Raw genomic sequence first — 20,409 nt, 5'->3', positions numbered from 1 at the left:
TGGAAAAGGAAGAAATAAATAAATAATTTATTGGAGTGATAACATCGCTCTATCATTTGCTTTGTCACTAATTAACTTTCTAAAACATAATGTCAAGTTTGGGAATATACTATCCTTCAAAAAGAATAAATTTATTAATTGGGATTCTTTCTTAATTATTATCTTTCCCTAATTTCATTATTATATTTCACTTCATTTTTTTGTAATTATTTAATTATTTATAGTTAGTTAATGTATCAATTAGTTAATAAAAAATATACAAAATATTCCATATCAATAAGATTTGTCTATAATTACTATAGTATTTTTGGCATGTAAAAATCTAGGATAAATTTAGCTGGATTCATGTCTTCTAATATTTTATAATAATAATAATAATAATAATAGCAATAATAATCCCTTTTTATATACTAGTCACATTTTATTTTTTTTCTTCTTTTTTGATAGGTTATTAAGTTTTTATTTTTATTTTTGAGTCATAAATGGGATTTAAATTTTTTCAAAGCAATAAATATTTGGTTTATCCATAATTAGATAAACCTTTTGGCATAAAACAATTTAAAGAAAGATTTAATCAAATTGCGGATCTTCTACAATTAAAGTATAGAAAACAAAATCTTTTATTGTATGTATGAAAAAAAAGAATTCAATAAATATTTTCTCTTTTAATTACTCATTTGGTACAAAAACTTATATTTCAACTCTATACCTTTTTTTTCAAACTTCTTTTATTGTGTAAGATTTATCAACTAAAAATTATTCCTTTAAGTTCTTGTACATATGCTATTTTTAATTCTTTTACTTCCTATAAATTTAGACATTAAGAACTAAAAGTGATGAAAAATATATATAAGAATTAAAGGGGATTAAAATTATTTCCTTTAAAAAATAAGTAATACGTGTATGTGTATCTTTCTTTTTTAAAAAATAACATGTGTAGAGACTTAAATGAACAGTTTTTTTAGGAGGTGATCTGATAATTAATAAAAATTATTTAAGAGTGAAACTAATAGATATTTTATATCAATATCATGAGTAAAAAAAAGAATAATTTTTAAATAATAAGAACTAAAACGTAAAGTTTATACAAATATAAAAATTAAATGAATAATTATTTTTTTTAATTTTTAACACAAATATAATTTTAGAAACGCAAACTCAAAATTATTATTTTCCATAGTATTCATCAAATATCATATAATCATTATAGTTTAATCAAAAATGTTTTTAGTTCTTGTAGACTTGTACTTTTGGTTAAATTTAATTTTTAGTCCTTTAATTTTTTAAATTATATGAATTTATTCATTTTTCATGTTTAAACTTAAAATTTAGTGACTATTTTTGGCTGAAACAAAATTGGAGGAAGGTCTAAATTTACATGTTTTCTAAATCTAAAAAAAAAATCAGTTTAATAGAACAAGACTGGAATCATATTTAACAAAAAACACAAGGACAAAAATATATTTTTCCCTTTAATTTATATGAAAATGCCAAATATTAGTAGGCTATGTAATGTGTCAAACTTAAACCTAAAAATCAATTAACAAAATGTTATTTTTTAAAATATAAATACACTTAATTGGTCACACTTTCACACTCCCTCTTTATATTTTTACCCCTACTTGCAAAATAAATTGTAAAGAAAATATTATATAGTCAGCATATTACTCATGTAATGATATGATTGGATAAGATAATTTACCTTCTTTATTTTTAATTACTTATAAGTTTAATTGTATTTTTGGTTTCTTGGTATTATAATTATGTAATTTTAGTTTCTTATATTCTAATTGCACAAATTAGGTTCTGAATCTATTGTAATCATATGATTTTAGTTTATGTCAATTTGTATGTTAGTTTTGACATATTGTACTAGCATGACACTAAATATTAACATGACAACTGAAGTTTTATCCGACACATGCTAACCTAGCTTGATTATTGTTTTAACCTCTTGTAATTCTAATATCAAAGAGACCAAAAGCGTAATTAAATCGAATAAACATATATGCATACTAGTTGTTGTCATCAACCTATAATTATAATGTAAAAAAAATCTGTTAAATATTTAATAAAAGATTGATGGAGGGATTAAAATTCCATAATCGTGATACTAAAAAATATAATTTGCACTATTAAAACCTTGAGGACAAAAATCAAAGAATTACTATAGATTATTGATAAAAAAATTAAGCCTTACTTATATAATCAATTAATATTTAATATTATGTGCATATCTCGTGCATTGTATGTGTGATTTTAAAATTAAAAAATACACTTAAAATGTATAAATTAAGTAACAAATATTTTAAATAATGATAAGAGATGTATCATTAATTTAAAAGAATTTAAAATTAAAAAATCATCAATTATTTAAGTAGATTAAGATATTATGTAACTTTAAAATAAGTATTAATTATTGGATTAATATTCTTTTCATCTTTGCAAAACTCTCTTGTTCGTAATTGATTAAAATTTATTATAAGAGAAATAATCTATTTTGATGGGTCATTCTCCTCATTTAATGAATCTTTCTTAATTTAAAAATTTCAATCAATTACAAAGATAATGTTAAAAGAATGTTGCTAGCATTCCTAGTAAAGAAAATATTAGCATTTAAGGATATGTTCGATAAAACTAATTAGTAACTGAAAGTTTGAAGCTAATAATTGAAAAACTATTATTAAATTATAAGTGTTTGATAAAATTAATCATTGAAGTAGTTAAAAAATATAAAATAACAGAAAAAATCACAAAATCATGATTTATTTTTAAAAAGTAACAAGAAAAAATGAATAAACATATTAAGAATAAAAGTAGAAGAAAATATAAAAAATTAAAAATTATAAGAAACGCTAGAAGCTTCTAAGAGCATTTTTTTCCCACTCGAGTAGATGATATGACGTTGCTTATATAAGTAACTTACACTTAACAAATTTATATAATAAATAACATATTTTTCTAGCATTATAGGACTTGCAAATTAAGTTAAATACTCATTTTAACCATCTGCGTTAAAATGAATTTTCGTGTAGAGTGCTTGAAGTTACATGGAATTGAAAGACTTACAAAATTAAGATAAGCAACTCATCCAATCAATCAATTATACATTGTAAATGTTCTAAGAAATTACTAAAAAAAACTTATTTACCGAATAACTAAACAAGTTTTTCAACTAATAAAAAAAGTTAAAAGTTAACCAAAATATAAAATAACTTAATACTGCAATAAGTATTATCATATTTTCTTAAAATAAAATAAAAAAAAGATTTGGATAAAAATTAACAAAAATAACTTTTTTGAAGGTAACTAATTTGAGAGATTTTAAGATTTGGAGAAAAATTAACAAAAATAAAATTTTCGAAGGTAATTAATTTGAGAGATTTTAAGAGATTGCAAGCTTTCTGGCTTTACAACTTGGATCTCTGTTGAACTTCTAAAACTGCTAAACATCGATTTAGATCAGAAACACAAACAAGAATTCGTATTGATGGTATAAAATCACAAAGTTTGGGGTGTTTACAAAGTTAAGGCAATTGTGTGAGTGATGCATTTTCTGTTTTTAGTGTTATTTGTGACATGTGTTCGTGTCTGCTATGTGCCAATAAAATCTCTCTTGTATGATCTTTGTTCTGCTGTTGTTGTTTGTTTCGGGAGTTCGAAGGTTGTCTTGGGTGTGTGGTTGTCTTGTTTGTTTCGGGAGTTCATCTTTTGTTTTGTTGTTCTGTTGTACCAGGAGGGGTGAACTTTATAATTATATGCTTTTCTACTCTCTGTTGGTGTTTAGAACATTGTGTGTCACATCAATTTATTTATTATTATAAACAGTAAATATATAAAAAAAACGCATGCAAGGTACAATTTTCCTAATTAGTTTTAGTTTACAAGTTCAAATTAAACAAAAAAAAAAACTATTCTGGTCATTTTTTCAAATTTCTTCATCCTACTAGAATGCAACTATAATGTCCTCTAAAATTGAAGAGTGGAATTTTAAAACTAAAGTCTAAAATTATATCCATTGATTAAAATATTAATAAAGTATATATATTCTCAAAAATTAAATAGTTGATTTCAATTCTCCTCTAAAATACACTCTATTAAGTATTAAGTTATAAAAAAAAACTGCTGTAAAAAAAGTATAAAAAAAACTCTATTAAGATGTAGAATACGCCTAGAGTGGTAGTTGTCATGGAAGGAAACATCAATGCAAATTACAGGAACTTCCTTGCAGCTTTTATGGGTAAAAAAGTACATGATTGTAAGACCAAGATTTTTATTTAAAAAAAATACAAAATATATCGGGCTAAATTTTAGATACACATATTATATACAAGAAGAAGAAGAAAAGAACACATTGATAGGAACATCATTCACTAGTCTTCCACGCTTCTCGCAAGAGCTCATATCGTACAACCTTGCGGCCTCCCTTAACTAGTTCCTTGGACAAAAGTGATGAGTCATCCATGCCAAGAGCAGAAAGTGGTGAATCCAATTCATCAAGTTCATCATCACTGGTATATAATTTTTTGAGCACAAATGACCCACTTCTCAGTGAAGTTTTGGTTCCCACTTCTTGTAGCATGCCCACAACTGAAGAAGCTGGAGGTGGTTCATAGAACGTGGAACCAGCAGAGCATGGAAAGCTTGTAATGGCCCCTTCATCATCCTCAATATCCTAAAATAAGAAAATCCAACAAAACAATCCTTAGGCGGACAGAGAATGTAGACATTGCAATAATCCATTCCTACACCATGGTTCGTATGAGAAATGCTAGCAAAATACTTTCTACACTCTCTTTTAGACCCATTCTTTTATTATTGTTTGAAATTTATTAGAAAATACAGACCTCACTTCTTATTTACCGAGTTTCTGTCATGATTTTGTAATTTTCATTAAATTTTTGCCAATAGTAAAAAAATGTATTAAAAAGAGTGCATTTCGGACTGTTTTGCTGACACTCCTATGATATTTATTGGTTATACTCAGACAGAGCAAAAGCATGCTAAAAATTAACCAACCTCGTCCAGGGCCTCGAAAACAGCATCAGGGATAGGTCCTGGGGAGAATTCATCGGGAACAAAATTGTAGACAACTCGTTTCATTAATGATATACCAAATTTTGGACAAACCTGCAGAATTTTTCACATAATAAAAGTTTAGAATTAGTTTCTAAAAAAAATTAAAAAAAGAAAAGTCAACAATAAAGAAGTTTGATCCAACCTCTTTTCTCATGGACCCATCTGCAAGCATGTCCAAAGGAAGCATCATTAAATCACTTAATGCATTAAGGAATTGGAAAGGTTTGAAGGATGGTTCACATTTGGGTTCATTGTTTTCATTGATAACTTCACGTGAGTCACTATCATCAATGCTAAATAAATCTGAAAGCCATCTTGACCAGTCACCAATCTGAGTACAGATAATAAAAAGTTACCCAAGAGAGCGACCATCACATATGACATCCTTCATGGAATTGCAACCAAACTTATTTTATTAGGTATAGTTGGCTACATGGATGCATCTACGACTATGAAATTAAGCTCTATCAAGAACCAAATTTTCAGTTAAGCCATTTAGCGGAAGGTCTTACTAGATGGTTTCTCAAGTTTTCTTAGGTCTTTCTCCACCTTTTTTGATTGGACTAACTTCCATTTGATTCACTTTTCTCACTGAAGCCTCTACTGGTCTTCTTCTCACAAGATCAAACTAAGCGAGTTTCCATCATCTTCTCTTCAGTTGATGCTATTATAACACTCATGGATACATACATTCATTCCTACTCTCTTTTCTTGTGTACGCACTCATTCACCTCAGCATGCTCATTTCTGCTACATTCATTTTTTATTTTATTAGCACTTCATCGCCCAACATGCACTACCTGCATCACTAATTATATAACTAAAAATTTATTCAATTTTGTTTTTGTGCCATCCTGCAACAAATTTACAAGCACAATGTACGGAGTATGTATAAACAAAACTTGAGAAAGACATGTTTTAAGATGAGGAGCTGCCCAGAAAAAAAGAATTTCATAATGCTAAATTAGTGCTAATAATGAATGCATCCAAATTCAAATGGTTTGAATTTTAAGTGTCTTTCAAAATTTGAACGAGGTTAATGAATCCAAAATATACTCTCGAGACATCAAATTTATTTTTTCATGGTAAACTTTGTAAATTGCTATAAATTTTTTCTGACCCAAAAAAGTATAAAAAAGTAGAGTTTGTCTCCAATATCCACTCCCTATGTTTCAGTAGCATTTTTTTTTAAGATTAAACAACTGATAGTATTATGTTTGTTTTTACTTAATTATACTAAAACATCATAAAATACTTTTACATCTTTGATCAGCTAGTAAACTTTCTCAAAATCATCCTAATGCATATATTGCTGTGGGTGCAATGGAAGTAAGCCTTACAGAGAAAAATATATAAAGATTATGATTAATATTGTGTTATTTAAAAGAAGAAAGAATGCATAGAAAAACTTCAGTTTCATAACTCACAGCATTCTTCAGTTGTGCACCAGCCCCAAAGCCTGATTTTCCAGCTGGAATAGGAAGAACCTTAGAATCACTAATGGGGTCAGATATAGGATCCATGGGCATCTCTTCAGCGGATTCACGAAGAATAGCATTGAACATTGCCACATCAAGTCTACTAACCAACTGCTCCATCACCTACAACCACAAGAACAGTCCAATTTCAACCAGGCTACATTTTATTTTATTTTTTGTCCTTTTAAGATAAGAACAAATAGCTCATATTATCATTCAGAGAAAACAAAAACATGTGCATCTATACAACCTGGAACTTTTCAAGAATAAATGGATGATATAATATTTCTACATTCACAAAATATTGACCAGAAGTAAATAATAAAGAATAAACAGATGGAAAAGCCTATGTTTCCCTCAACTATCAAGAATCAAATCAACCCCAAAGCAGGTCCAGAACAGTTTTTATCTCTAACAAGTGGGTTCTCCTCCTACTGAACATGGATAAAGAACTTCTAATGTGAAAGTTCAATTTATATATTATGAATAACTGACATTACCACATGTAGGGATAGAAATAGGCCAGACCACTGTCTATGGCCTATCCTACATCAAGCCCAAGCCAGACTAAGCCTTCTTTGTAAATAAACTAGGCTAAGACTTTTATAAAAGTTTATTTGGTTAAAAAGGCTGAATTTTTGGCTGGTTGAGGATGGCTGTGGTAGTGGGTGCCAACATAGTTGGGATGCAGTACTCATCCATGACTGCAGCTGCCCATTTTTTTTAAAAAAAAAGGCTGAATATTAGGTCATTCAAAAAGCCTTTAAGGCCTAAAAGGCCAACCTTTTTTTTTTTTTTACCAAAAAGCTAACCTATTTAATTAAGTATGCTTACATCATATAAACAAGTTAGACTCAACTCTTATAAAGTCTAGTCTACCTATTTCTACCTCTATCTCATACTTTTAGAAGTAGTTCTAATTTTCATAGTTTATAATTTGTTTTGCACTTTTACATAAGAGTTTTTTTTAATTTGCCTATTAGTCGATTAGTCTATTTAAAGATAGGTCAGACCTACATAATACACTAATATGAAGTAGGCTTTTAGGTAGATTAAGAGGTCAAACCAAAAAACTTTCAAAAAGGTCAACTAGACTAAAAAAAAGCTTATGACAGGTAACAAACAGGCTAGGCTTAGCCTTGGATTTTTTAAACAGGCTAGCCTTATTTAAGTAAAACCTTGTTTAAACTAGCCTATTTCCATTCCACCCCAAACCGCTTGGTCAAAGAGGGTCTATTCCATGTTAATAACCCAATCAACCAGAAGCTTAGGATGTCGTTGTTGGCTGGAAAATGATTCCCCCCTCCCCCGCCCTCTCTCTCTCTCTCTCTAACAACAATAAAAAGGAACCACAGGGTACTGGTACAGTCTATAAAGGCATTCAATACCATCTGCCTACATAATAAAGTACAAATAGTCAACTATAAATAACAGCACACAATCCAACCCCCAAAAATTAGTCATAGACAGAAACCTATATCGCATATGTTGATTGTTAAAAATAAAAGAGAAAAGCAACATGAAGATACTTTAAGGTTTGGAGTAGATAAGCTCTAAAGAGTACAATGATATACCAAAGTAAAGAGTAAAGACGGCAGTAAGCCTAAGACACCACCATCTTCATAAAGGAATGGCAAAAGTTACATTAATTTTCTCCTACCTGACAAAAGAGCAGCACTTTCCTCTCGTGGTTTCTATTTTAGCTTTTAATTTATGTATACTATCATCTTCACATGCACATCAACACCCCCGTCCACTCTATCCCCTATATAAATTTAGAGAATAAATGATTTTGTCCTTTTAAACAAATACCCCCTAATCATAACTTCCAACATTTCAAGAGAAGGTTTATCCACCAGTGACAAAGGTATCAAGCTATATGTTTTTTCATATTATATAACTACATATACATCTACATCCGTGCATGTATAAAAAGAAGAATATCACGAAATCCAGCATTGCAATACATTGCATCAAGAAATATCAATGTCAAATTGTACCAATCTAGCTATCACAGGCAAGCAGCCGCACTCATGCCCTCCAGCTCGAAGAGGGCAAATCCTTTCACATGCATCCTTGAAAGCTCTTTTCCATAAATCAATAGAAAAATTTCCCTGATCTTGATCACCAACACGATATCTTTTCTCATAGGCTTTCCTAGAGCTAGAGCTCTTAGCAGCTGCAGATTGCATATATGGTGTAAGAGTCTGGGGACAACAAACACAGAAAAAATATTAGGAAAAAGTGCAAGTGGTTCAGTTTCAGATCAAAGTTTACAGAGTGGAGATCAAGATGCAGAAGAATCAGAAGAAATAGAAGAAAATGAAGGGTTAGGATTCAACCTGCCACCACACAGACTCAACAATTCGAGAGAATATCCATGCTTCAACCTTTTCCAATGCAACTAAAAATGTTTCTGGATCCTCCCAGCTATGAAAAGGTTTTTCTTCTTTGTGAAGAGTGTTACCATTTCCATCACGTTCAACTTCTTTGCTCACAATTGCTCTCAGCAATATTAAATTTGAGAACCAAAATGTCAACCTATTCATGATTAAGAAGTCTGTTAAGAAATGGTACAAAATAAATAAGCGTAATGAAAAGTATCAACAGGTCTTTTTGAAAATGATGTTAAATCAATCAAATTTCAGTAGATACAACAGTTGAGCCTTGTCCCATTAGTTGAGGTTGGCTACATTAGCCAAACAATGCCATTGTGTTCAAGAAAAAGCCAATTTTTTACATAAGCGAAAAGAATTCCATTTAGCATCTTAGATCAATGCATTCTTAATGATTTTTCATAAAGTTTTCTTCCTTTACCTATTCTAAAATTTTAATTTAGTTCATTTGATCCATTTTCATTATTGGAGCCTTTGTTGGACAGCACCAAGTCACCTTAGATGAGTATCAATCATCTCTTCAAAAGTTGCTTCCCCAACTTTCTCCTACATTCATTCACAATCTTAATTTTTTTGCACGCTCAAACTTCAATAGACAAGAAAGCACTGTAGCAGATTCTCGAAGATAAATCTCCTTATGTCAGAAAAGGAAGTTAGTTATATTAGGTTCAGCTTTTATCGAAGATTTTTGCTGCACTTTAGATTCAGAAGAACAATATCTTCAATTATATGCTCCTGAACTTTATGTCATTTCAGCATAGTTAAACAAATTATGAAATTGAGTTTTATATACCTTGGAACATCATTTCCACATGCCTTAGAAACCAAAACAAATCCTGAGACAGCACTCTGGGCTGCACTAGCCATTGTATCTGGGGACCCAACTCTACAAGCATGGAAATAGAATCTAGAAAGGCGTCGAGCAGGTGCATGGACCTTGTTTGATGAGCTACCATGTTCAGCAATAACTGAGTACATTGAAACTTCAAGAGCAGCAGCTTCCCTTAGCTCTTCTTGAAGCATTTCAACTTCAGCCTTCAATTCAGTTTCATTGTTAAGAAAGCTTCCATTCACATTAACATCTTCATGGCAAGAAGTACCAACATGAACATCATTTGTGGTATTAATTTCCTCTGCCTGAATATGGGTCTGATTGCTGCTGAACATCCCATAGTTCTCAGCAGATTGTGGAGGAGACTTTACATTTGTCACGTCCACTGTTTTATCATCAATCAAAATACTTGTTGGATGTTCATGTGTTTTCTTGTTTAGCAGAAAAGTAGTACTATTGAATTTCCCTTTCTTTGTAGAACCATCGTCAGATAAATTACTAACGAGCTCATTCTCTAAAAGTTCATTCCTCATAGTAAACTGTTCTTGTCCTTTCCTTCCCTTCTTCATTTTCTCTTTGTCATCCATAACTCCAGTTTTAGAAACACTGCTAACTTTTTCCAGAGAATCATTATTAAATCTCCGATCTCTTGTGCCATCTTCTTGAGTCATGCTATCCTCTTGAGTCACTTGAGACTGTAAAGATCTTTCAAAGTTCTGATTGCTGATGAACATCCCATAGTTCTCAGAAGATTGTGGAGGAGACTTCACATTTGTCACATCCTCTGTTTTATCATTCATCAAAATACTCATTGGATGTTCATGTGTTTTCTTGTTTAGCAGAAGAGTAGTACTATTGAATTTCCCTTTCTTTATAGAACCATCATCAGATGAATTCTTAACGAGCTCATTTTCTAAAAGTTCATTCCTCATAGTAAACTGTTCTTGTCCTTTCCTTCCCTCCTTCATTTTCTCTTTGTCATCCAGAACTCCAGTTTTAGAAACATTACTAACTTTCTCCAGAGAATCTTTATTAAATCTCTGATCTCTTGTGCCATCTTCTTGAGTCATGCTATCCTCTTGAGTCACTTGAGGCTGTAAAGATCTTTCAAAGTTGGGTTTCATACTTGATGAAATGTATGAAGGAGAATATTGTTGAATGCTTTTTTGAATTTCAGAACTTGCATCAGCAAGTTTAACAATTTCCTCGGAGATTTTAGGTAATAAAGGCCTTCCATGGGCAGCAATTCCCACATCTGAGCTCAGAACTGTAGACGAAGAGGGAGAATTGATGCCACTGAATTGTGTGGATGGTTCACCCTCTGTGTTTCCATTTAAGCTAGCAGTAGTACTTTCCGAGGGTAGAACAAATTCTCCATGAGATCCTTCTCTTCCTCTGCTGATTTTGGTGCTGTCTGAAATCAAATGGAAGCAGGCTATTAATATGGCAGAAGTAGACAATTGTGTTTCTGTATAAATTATTATTGGTCTAGAGATCAGATAATCAATAGAAAAACTGCATCATCAGTAACAAGTCTGCATAGTTCTATCTAGTTCCTTCCCTATATATCTACTTAAACTTTAAAAAGGATTACCTGTCAACAGATTTGGAGTTCAAATATTTGGTCATTTATGTTGGAGCTAAATTAACAATTTAAAACCAACCTTAAGAGCGTACAAATTTAGTATAATAATGTCATATCATATCCTGAATACAGTAAGATCAAAAGAACATGAATTGCAGCAGCATACTGCATACCATTGCATGTATGCATACCTTCACAAATCACAATCATACTACATACCAATGTCCAATGCATTTATACATACCTTCACAATCATACTGTACACCAATTAACAACTAAACACAATAAGCATGCTGATGTATATGATCAATGCATACCAAAAATAATTAGGAAAACGATCAATAACGTAACCAAAAGTAAAGCATCATAGCGGTTTTTTGTTGAGAAAAATTCAGCTCAATAAGGTGACAGCAAGAATTTGAAGTCAATTACTAAAGAATTGTAACAATGATCTGATAATGTCCATAAAATGTAAAAAAACAATCCCTTTGCAAAAGAGTTGATCGTTTGATCTATTTGCATTATGCACAATTAGAAGATAAAAAAACTTCAGTACTTTTTTCATTTAGAGAGGGCAAACCTCCAGTAATCTCTGAAGCAGATCTGCTAGTTTGGGAGGTATTTGAAGGGATGTCATCACTGTCATCATCAGTAAAAGAGGCAATTTCAAGATCGTCATCATCTTTTAGTGACTGTGATACAGATTCGCTTCCTTCCTTCTCTAGTGACAATTCTTTTGATAAGCTGCTGCTTGGTGATGAGCTGGAACTCTCTATATCAAATGGCTGAATAGTAACATAAAGAAATGGTTGTGAAGAATTCCTGAAACTCTTCTTGCAGTTAAACACAATGCTTAAGGCTTTAGTTTCCTTAATAATTCCAAAATCTGCAAGGTTTACTATGGCAGATCCCAACAGTTGACTCTTTACTGTCTTGTCATACAAGTAAAACTCTAAGCAGTTCTTCTGGAAACTTTCAGGGTGTTTGCCTTTCTTGGATGCTTCTCTACACATAAGCACTGAAAGCCTGAAAGATTCATTAAATTCAATTTTCCCATTGCCAGCAGTGGATGGCAGAGACCCAGAATTTTTATCACCATTTTCCCATTGCAGAAATACTGATTGAACAGATCTCAGTGATTGTGAAGGTGGCCACGGCTTGATCTCCAGAACATGGATGATGTAGTGAACTTGGATTGAAACACGTTTTCTACTCTTTGATCTTAATCCCAGTACCATCTTCACAAGAAAACACCACTGCTATTCTTGGCAGCTATGCTGAGTGCTGACTCACTCTAAATGATGAAACCTGAACACAGAACAAAAATTAGACAAAAATGAGATGTTCTAAAACATTCCAGACACATTTACCCAACATAGTAACAAACAAAGGAACAAACAACACATGATGCCAGAAATAACAAAACCAAAATAAATTGTGATGCCAATGCACCATGCATTCTTATTGAAGACATATTCTTTAACACCCCAAACAAGAAACAAAAAACAGAGTGAGACTAATTCTAATTCTTCTTCTTCTTTTTCTTAACTAATAAATCAGAACTCAAATAGAACATTGACATCAATGAAAAAAATATTTTAAGGTAAGAGACAAAAGCTACCGAGTGGAATGATGATGTCAGAAAGAAGAAACCAGATATCCAGATTCTAGAGGAAACAGCTAAATGCATGCAAATGGTAGAAGAAAAGCATAAACCAACACTTAGAAAAAACTTGATAAAGCTGAACTCAGCTATAAACAAAGTGATCAAAAGAAAACAAGTGTTGGAAAATTAAATAATGAATAAGAAATAACCAGAAAATTAACCGAACCAGTTAATTAATGCAATTCAAATCCAGAACGACAGAAGAGAAAAAAAAAAAAAAGCTAACTTGGAATGATATCAACGAAAAAGATGACCAATTAATTGGGCCCAATAAAACTGATAGACGATGGAGTGGGACCCATTTGAAAAAAAAATGGAAACGCGAAATTGGTATGTGTAATGGATGGAAGAGGAAAGTGATTGTGATTGATTTTTCAATTGATTGGAATGAAAGGGTCAAAGGTTGAAAAACTGAGAGGCTAAGAAAAGGAAAAGTAGAATTGAAGGAAATACCAGAACTGAAAAAGAAAAGCGAGTCCTACGCATAGAGGGACATTTTTTTATAATATTTTTATTTTTTTTATTTTCAACTATATTAATTATTTTTTCTCATATTTGTTCAATCTCCTTTTAATAGTAAACACAATTTGTTGTTTATTTCTATATTTTCCCACCTGTCTAGATAATTCTGTGTACCCACGTATGTTTTGAATTTTCCCTCAATTGTGTCGAAGTTGTTAGGGTATCCATGTTATCATGTTGTTACTTTTTTTAGGTATATATTTAATATAATATACATTTTCATAATAAAATATTTAAGAGATGTATGTAGTGCCGGTCTGTTTGCAATTTAGTTGAGCTGGCACATCATTCAGCAAAATGCGGATCATTCCTCTTTTTAATTTTAAGGTGGGCTTAGATTTCGGAAAATATAAAACAAACGGGCATGTAGATGAAAATGTCTGTGTTTAATTTTTTTTATCATTAATGATGCATTGCATGTTCTCATTTGTCTCGTATCTAATATAGTAATGTGATTTTTTAAGGAGACTCGTATCTAGTTCAACAAGTTAATAAAGAAGAGGTTGAATTTTTTTTTTCTTTTTTTCAATGAATTAGCGATCAAACAACCTGACAAGCACAATTGAAAAAGTTTTTTACTAGTTGTAGGGGAAAAAGAAGTTAAACCGGTTTAATCTCCACCAACTAGTTCATGATCAGTTGACAATCAGGTTCAATTATCAATTCTAGAATCATGGTTGATCCTTGATAGGATTGTGTGAAGAATTGCCAATTTTGAAATTAGTAATTGAGGCTTGAATCCTTGCAGTATTGCGTGAAGACTTGATCATTTCTTCTCATACAAATAGCGTTAGATGTCATGGGAGATTACGAGTATTGTATTTCATGATAGTTTTTTTTTATGATGGTTGTAGCTTGTATCTCCTAGATTTCATGAAATAATTAAAATGCCAGAAAAAGGGTTTAGGTCCATAATTTGTTTTGAATTTCCAGTGTTATTCTCTCTGTATGAAGAACTTCAATCATTGTTCAACAGCCATTGTCATGCATCTTTATCCAAATAAACGTTTAAATTCCAGAACCAAACCATGGTGATGTGGAGAACATTATCACTCATCATTTACAAACATAATAAGCAAAATTGAGCCAATGGTGAGTATGAAACAGAATTCATAATCGCTCAGATGATTTCTCCGGCATGACAAATCATGATTAAGCATCTTTCCTTTGCATAGATGAAAATCATGACCAAGTCAATAACAGGGCTAGTAGAGAGAGGTTTGGGCACAATGGGTAGTTTACACTTTACAATTGATTTTTGACAAAACACAGTAATGTTGCTTGATCTATGGAACCAATCTCATCATCTTTAGAACCAACTTCACCAAGGCTTTAGTGATTGTTATTATCCTCAATATTTAAGAAAAACTAAAATTTTCCACAAAGAACTCTAGCATAGCATAGGATTGATATAATAATGTAGTCCATATTATATTTCACAAATAACTCTAAAATGAAATGTTCATATGCCAGTGAAATCACAACTAAAACATACCACACAACATTAATCTTGAAGCAAAATACTTCAATAAGAACTGACTGTTACACAAATCAAAGCTAAGAAGAAAAAACGAAATGACCATATTAAAATTGGAAAAATATTCTATTCCACATGTAACTTGTGAGAAATCCAAGCCTCTAATAATAGGAAACATGACCAGAGTCAAAATGGATTCATTTGAAATCAATCATAAAAATATCTAAACAATGGAATGGTAACTTAAATTCCATTTTGTTCCATCCCATTTCACTACTCACCATCAAATGTCCAAATATAACCTCGGTAAATAAACCATATAACATGATATATTGATTGGATTTCCGTCTATTTTGGTTGTCTCAACTAGCTTGAATTTAAATGAAAGTTGGTCCTAAACATTCCTTGCTTCCTTGGCCACAATATGTAGAGACTGATTTTTCGATAACCTTGTGCTTATGAAGACATTTAATTTTGTATCTTGAGGAAGCACCTTATATGTTCATCTGCTGAAGGCTCAACATGCAGTTTAGGTTTGCGGCGGTTGCAATTAAATATTGATGGAAAAGGGGACTATATGGCTTGTAGACTGGTGGTATTACTAGAAACAGTAGTTTGCCAACTGTTTTCCTGCAAACCCAGTTCTTGCTTTCACTCTGCCGGAGTTTTGGGGTTTCTTTGGTATTACCATGGCTATGGAGATGAAATTTCCCAAAGTTATTATTGAATAAGATTCTAAGGCAGCTCAGCATCTAGTGGTTAAAAAGTGAGGAAGGACTCATCATTGTTACAAGATTATCTAGGATAATCCGTATGCTTGCTAATGGTTTTGAAGCCATCAGATCATCACATAAACGAGAGGATATAGACTTGCTCATCAGGTCAATTCCTAGAGTTGGAACTCCATCAGTTCACTGAGGGGCCTTCATTCCTACTTGGGTTTTTCATGAAACAAATGCAGTAGGCACCCTAAGCTCGTTACAAATTGGCCATCAGCTGGATAATAACATTATAGCCTCTTTAACAAAATAAAAATACCAGGTCATTGTAGCTTACTGAATTATTAGAATAATGCACATTTGAAGGAAAAATAAACACCTTTACCATGTTTGAAGGACACCAAGTCATACAAAAATGGGTACAAATAATAAGTCTTGCAATCCATAACTTAGAAAAGAACAAGACCAATGCACCTGATCCAAATTCTAAATATTTTATCACAGCACTTGTAGAAAATTCATACCATTCACTTTGTACATATGAGCAAAATTGCAGAGACAACATTAGTTGCTTAAATGCAATTCTTTAGCTGATCTCCTGCTCCTTGGAAGAAAACATAAGAAAGAGCAAAATCAGCAATGAACACGCCGACAAGAGAAATAACCACAGCTGACGTTGTTGATTCTCCAACACCTTTAGCACCTCCCAAAGTTGTTACTCCCCATGCACAACTCACAATAGATATGATAGCACCAAAAACCTGTGACTTGATCATTGCACTAATAATATCCCATGATCTGAGAGCTCGCTGAGCTGAATCCAAGATAATGTTGATGCTCACCCCATAAACACCATCAGCAAGAAGGGCACTAGATGCCATCCCTAATGTAAAACACAACAGGGTCAAAAGGGGTAACGCAATACAAGTGGCTAACACTCTTGGTGTCACCAGATAATCAACAGGGTCTGAACCAAGAACTCTTAATGTATCAGTTTGCTCAGAAACCTGCATAGTTCCTAACTCAGCTGCAAAAGCACTTCCAATGCGCCCTGCAACCACAATTGCTGTAACCACAGGACTTAGCTCCCTTGAGAAAGCCAGAGCTAAAACCCCACCTACCGATCTATTCAATCCCAACCTGGTGAACTCTCTTACAAATTGAATCGTGAAGGCCATGCCCACAAAAGCTGAAGTTAAAAGACACACTCCAACTGATTTAGGACCAACTCTCTCCAGTTGTTGAAGAGTGTTCCTCCAATGAATCTTTCCCTTTAGAGTCTTGACAATCACCTGCCCTGCCAGGATTAAAACTGACAACCCCCTCCACAGGTACCTTGGAGGTGACCAGTTGCTGAGAAATGTTGGTGATGTGCCATTTGGAGCATGGTTTGTGTTCATTTCATCATCTACCGTAAAAGCAGATAGATGGCTGTCACCTGTGTTATGAAGCACAAACAATCTGTTTGGTTTTATGGGGCTGGGAGAATTATAAACATGAGGTATCCCATTGAATTCACATTTCCGATCCAGTTGAGAGGGGTATGATGTACGAAATTTTACAGAGCACTTAGTCTTCCCATTTGTACTGATGTTTCTGCGATACAATTTTGTTCCATTTTACATTCAATAAACATAAATTTTAGAAAACAGACATAATATTATAAAAATCAAGGGAAAAAGTATAAACCTGCAAGAGAAACAGAATAGAGGATGACTAAACAATGTCGTTTGCATGGTGAGATCCTTGACTAACAGACTCTGTTTGAATTTGGAGTCATCCAATCCCACTACTTACATTAGAGAAATGAACGAAGCATAACGTTATCAAACAAGGTAGTATTCATACTCATAGTTGGCACTAAATAGTTTTCACAAAGGAAAGTGACTTTTTGTGAAAATTAAATGAATACATGCAAAGTACATATAGAAATTCTAGTGAAGTATCTGATGTAGAAGAATAAAAAAATCATACATTCTTATGTACATAAATTAATTCTGCTTACCTAGAATGATTCCTTGTGCTCCCCTATAGTAAGTAAGAACTGGTTACAGTCCTGAACCTTTCCTGCCCCGCTGCAACAGATGTAATGCTATTTTAAGTAACACTTATATCACAAACAAAATTGCAAATAAATAAATAAGCTGTGAATAAATGAATTCAACAATGTAATTCACCTCAATTTTGGTTCTGGTAATTGTTGTGTTGAGTTCTCAACTTTTATTTCCCACACAACGTTGCCAAGTCATCTAAAGAGTTAGGGCTGCAACCATAATTATTTTCATAAATGCACTTGGAAATTAAAATAACCAATGATTGCACCACTAAACAGACGTCGGGTGGAGCAACACCTTATATGATATAGATGAGCTAATACAAACTCTTAGCACATGTACTTGATTAGCAGCCTACTTTTGAACAATTCAGAGTAAAATTGCTGATGTTTAGAAGTAACAGAAAGGAATCAGGTTCACTTTTTTCACATAATAATAATAACTATCCGACTCATCCAGAGAGAAGTCAAAGATTCACAAGCTAAACCCTAGCATTGATTAACCAGTCTGAGTACGGATCCGCGATTGAGAAATGAAGTAGGCTTTTCCGCATGAAATTAATAAATTAACAAAAAAAAAAAACCAATAAACTAAAATTAGAACTATATGAAGGTGAATTCTAGTAATTCAAGAAGGAAACAAATGGAGACACAAACACAAAACGAATTGAAGAAGAGAGGGATGCACCACCGGATATCGAAAGACGACGACTTCAACCTCGCAAAGAGAGAATGTTGCGTTGCTTCGAAGTGGAGAAAAGGAATGTTGTTGCTTTGCAATTGCAGTGAGAGAGAGAGAGTCTAAGGAATCTATTCAAAACCGTTGGATCTCATTCATTTTATATCAATGGTTGATAGTACTGAAATTTATTTTTCAAAATTAAGATTGTTTAGATCTCACCTTATTAAGAATAATTATGTATGATTCAGTAAGAAAAAAAGAGAATAATTATGTTATAATATAGTTTGAAGAAATTAATTATATTATTTATTGAGAATAAACTATTAAAACTACTTGATTAGAAAACTTAAATAAATGATCTTGTTACTAAAAAAACTGGAAGAATATATATTATACTAGACTCATTTGAAAATTTTGTCTAAGACTTTATTTGGTTTAAAATAATGTTTTATATTTTCACTCTTAATTAAAAAGGATAATGATCATTGTTGAAATAATTAAAAAGTATAAAATAAAAAAAAATATCATAATTTATTTTTAAAAAAATGAATAAATATATCAAAAATAAAAGTAAAAAAAAATATAAAAAATTAGAAATTAAAAACTAACATTTTAAGGGGGTACTGTGCTTAATAATAAAATGACTAGGGGTGAAAGATATCGAGAGATTGAATGAAACAATTTTGGGGAAGTGGAAGTGGAATCTGTTCCATTGAAAAGGTGGTTTGTGGTAAGATGTGTTAGCTTCAACATATGAAGGTTGACATGTTCTTTTGAGGGAGGAAAAATCACCTTTGGAGAGCTTGTGGTAGAGAGACTTGAAGAGGGTATGTGATGGTCTTAATAGACAAAATAGGTGTGAAAAAAGAAACCCGGTGGAAGATTGATGTGGGGGATAAACTTAAATTTTGGGAAGATGTGTGGGTGGATGGGGAAAGCTTGACAAATCTTTTTCCAAGATTATTCCTTATCTCTGATCAAAAGAAGGAGGTGGTGGGAAAGATGGGGAATTGGTGGGAGGATGGATGAAGTTGGATGCTTAGGTGGAGGAGAATATCTTTGGAATGGGAGTGCGAGCTTATTTCATAGCTAAACCTTCTTGAAGGTTCATAAAGAGTTTCAGGATTCATGGTTGTGGTTGGAAAGCACCTCGGGTGCATATGCAGCCTACAAAAGACAAGTTGTGTTGTTGGAATATTATTGTGGAGGATTCGGATTTGATGTGTCCTTAAATCATGTTTTCATGCATTGTGATGTTGCTTCTAAGGTGGATGTCCCAAGATTTTGCTATTGTTTTTCCAAATTCACTAGTTGGTCACTTTTGGTTGCATTCGAACATGGGTAGAACACATGCCGAGTGTCAAATTTGGAAGGTTATTTGGAGTGCTGTCATTTTTTCGTCTATGGAAGGAGAAGAACAATTGTATTTTCAGACAACATATTGCTGATTGGAAGTCTATGGTTCATGACATTAATTTTTTGGTTTGGTCGTAGCTTAGCTCTTTGTCTTGGAGCTTTAACTTCTCTTTTGTGCAGTGTAGTAGTAACACTGGCATGCTTGACCAGTATGTAGGGAGGGTACAGGAATGAGGAATGTGTTATGAAAGTTTGTTAGTGTGTAAAACAAAACAGGAGTAATGCAGTATTTTTCGAAACCTTTTAAAGCTTCATAAATTAGAAAACATACAGAACAAAATCATCAACTATCTTTGAAGTAATATCTTGCAAATTAATAATCTATTCTCAACATTTAAAGCACAACTATAAAAAAAAAATTATAATTTTTTTTATTTTTACAACTCGGGTAGCTGGGGTCATATTACTTTGAACTCTCCCATTGACCAATGCCTTTTTTCCCATTAAACTTGAATCTCCTCTCAAATGATTTTCACGGTTTAGAAATTTTATTTTGGTGATCAG

The 20,409-nt window shown here is 32.2% G+C and overlaps 2 protein-coding genes across 16 annotated transcripts; both read right to left on the bottom strand.

Annotated features, from left to right (window-relative positions):
* Positions 1–4,211: 4,211 nt before the first annotated feature.
* Positions 4,212–13,495, bottom strand: LOC100783630 (uncharacterized). 7 transcript variants are annotated; one of them, XM_014763256.3, is made up of 9 exons: positions 13,203–13,495; positions 11,951–12,678; positions 9,747–11,199; positions 8,900–9,098; positions 8,558–8,764; positions 6,507–6,680; positions 5,222–5,410; positions 5,020–5,130; positions 4,212–4,675 (listed from the first exon to the last, which is right to left on the bottom strand). In XM_014763256.3, the coding sequence occupies exons 2-9, from the start codon at positions 12,606–12,608 to the stop codon at positions 4,367–4,369; spliced, it is 3,300 nt and encodes a 1,099-aa protein (XP_014618742.1). In that variant the 5' UTR covers positions 12,609–12,678; positions 13,203–13,495; the 3' UTR covers positions 4,212–4,366. The 7 variants fall into 7 exon arrangements, 6 of the variants coding, with proteins under 6 accessions (XP_014618742.1, XP_014618745.1, XP_014618744.1 ...); XM_014763259.3 differs by having other exon boundaries at positions 13,263–13,495; XM_014763258.2 differs by having other exon boundaries at positions 13,186–13,276.
* A 2,625-nt stretch (positions 13,496–16,120) lies between these two features.
* On the bottom strand, positions 16,121–18,654 carry LOC100793521 (protein TRIGALACTOSYLDIACYLGLYCEROL 1, chloroplastic). Of its 9 annotated transcripts, none has more exons than XM_003536177.4 (5): positions 18,499–18,654; positions 17,932–18,017; positions 17,760–17,829; positions 17,444–17,546; positions 16,121–17,350 (listed from the first exon to the last, which is right to left on the bottom strand). In XM_003536177.4, exons 4-5 carry the CDS (start codon positions 17,488–17,490, stop codon positions 16,327–16,329), a joined length of 1,071 nt encoding a protein of 356 aa, XP_003536225.1. In that variant the 5' UTR covers positions 17,491–17,546; positions 17,760–17,829; positions 17,932–18,017; positions 18,499–18,654; the 3' UTR covers positions 16,121–16,326. The 9 variants fall into 9 exon arrangements, with proteins under 9 accessions (XP_003536225.1, XP_006589272.1, XP_006589276.1 ...); XM_006589209.3 differs by having other exon boundaries at positions 17,444–17,543; XM_006589213.3 differs by having other exon boundaries at positions 17,444–17,514.
* Between the last annotated feature and the right edge of the window lie 1,755 nt (positions 18,655–20,409).

Source organism: Glycine max, chromosome 10 (genome assembly GCF_000004515.6).
Source record: "Glycine max cultivar Williams 82 chromosome 10, Glycine_max_v4.0, whole genome shotgun sequence".
NCBI lineage: Eukaryota > Viridiplantae > Streptophyta > Magnoliopsida > Fabales > Fabaceae > Glycine > Glycine max.
The sequence above is the reverse complement of the archived record's forward strand: the minus strand, read 5'-3'. Positions and strand labels throughout refer to the sequence as shown.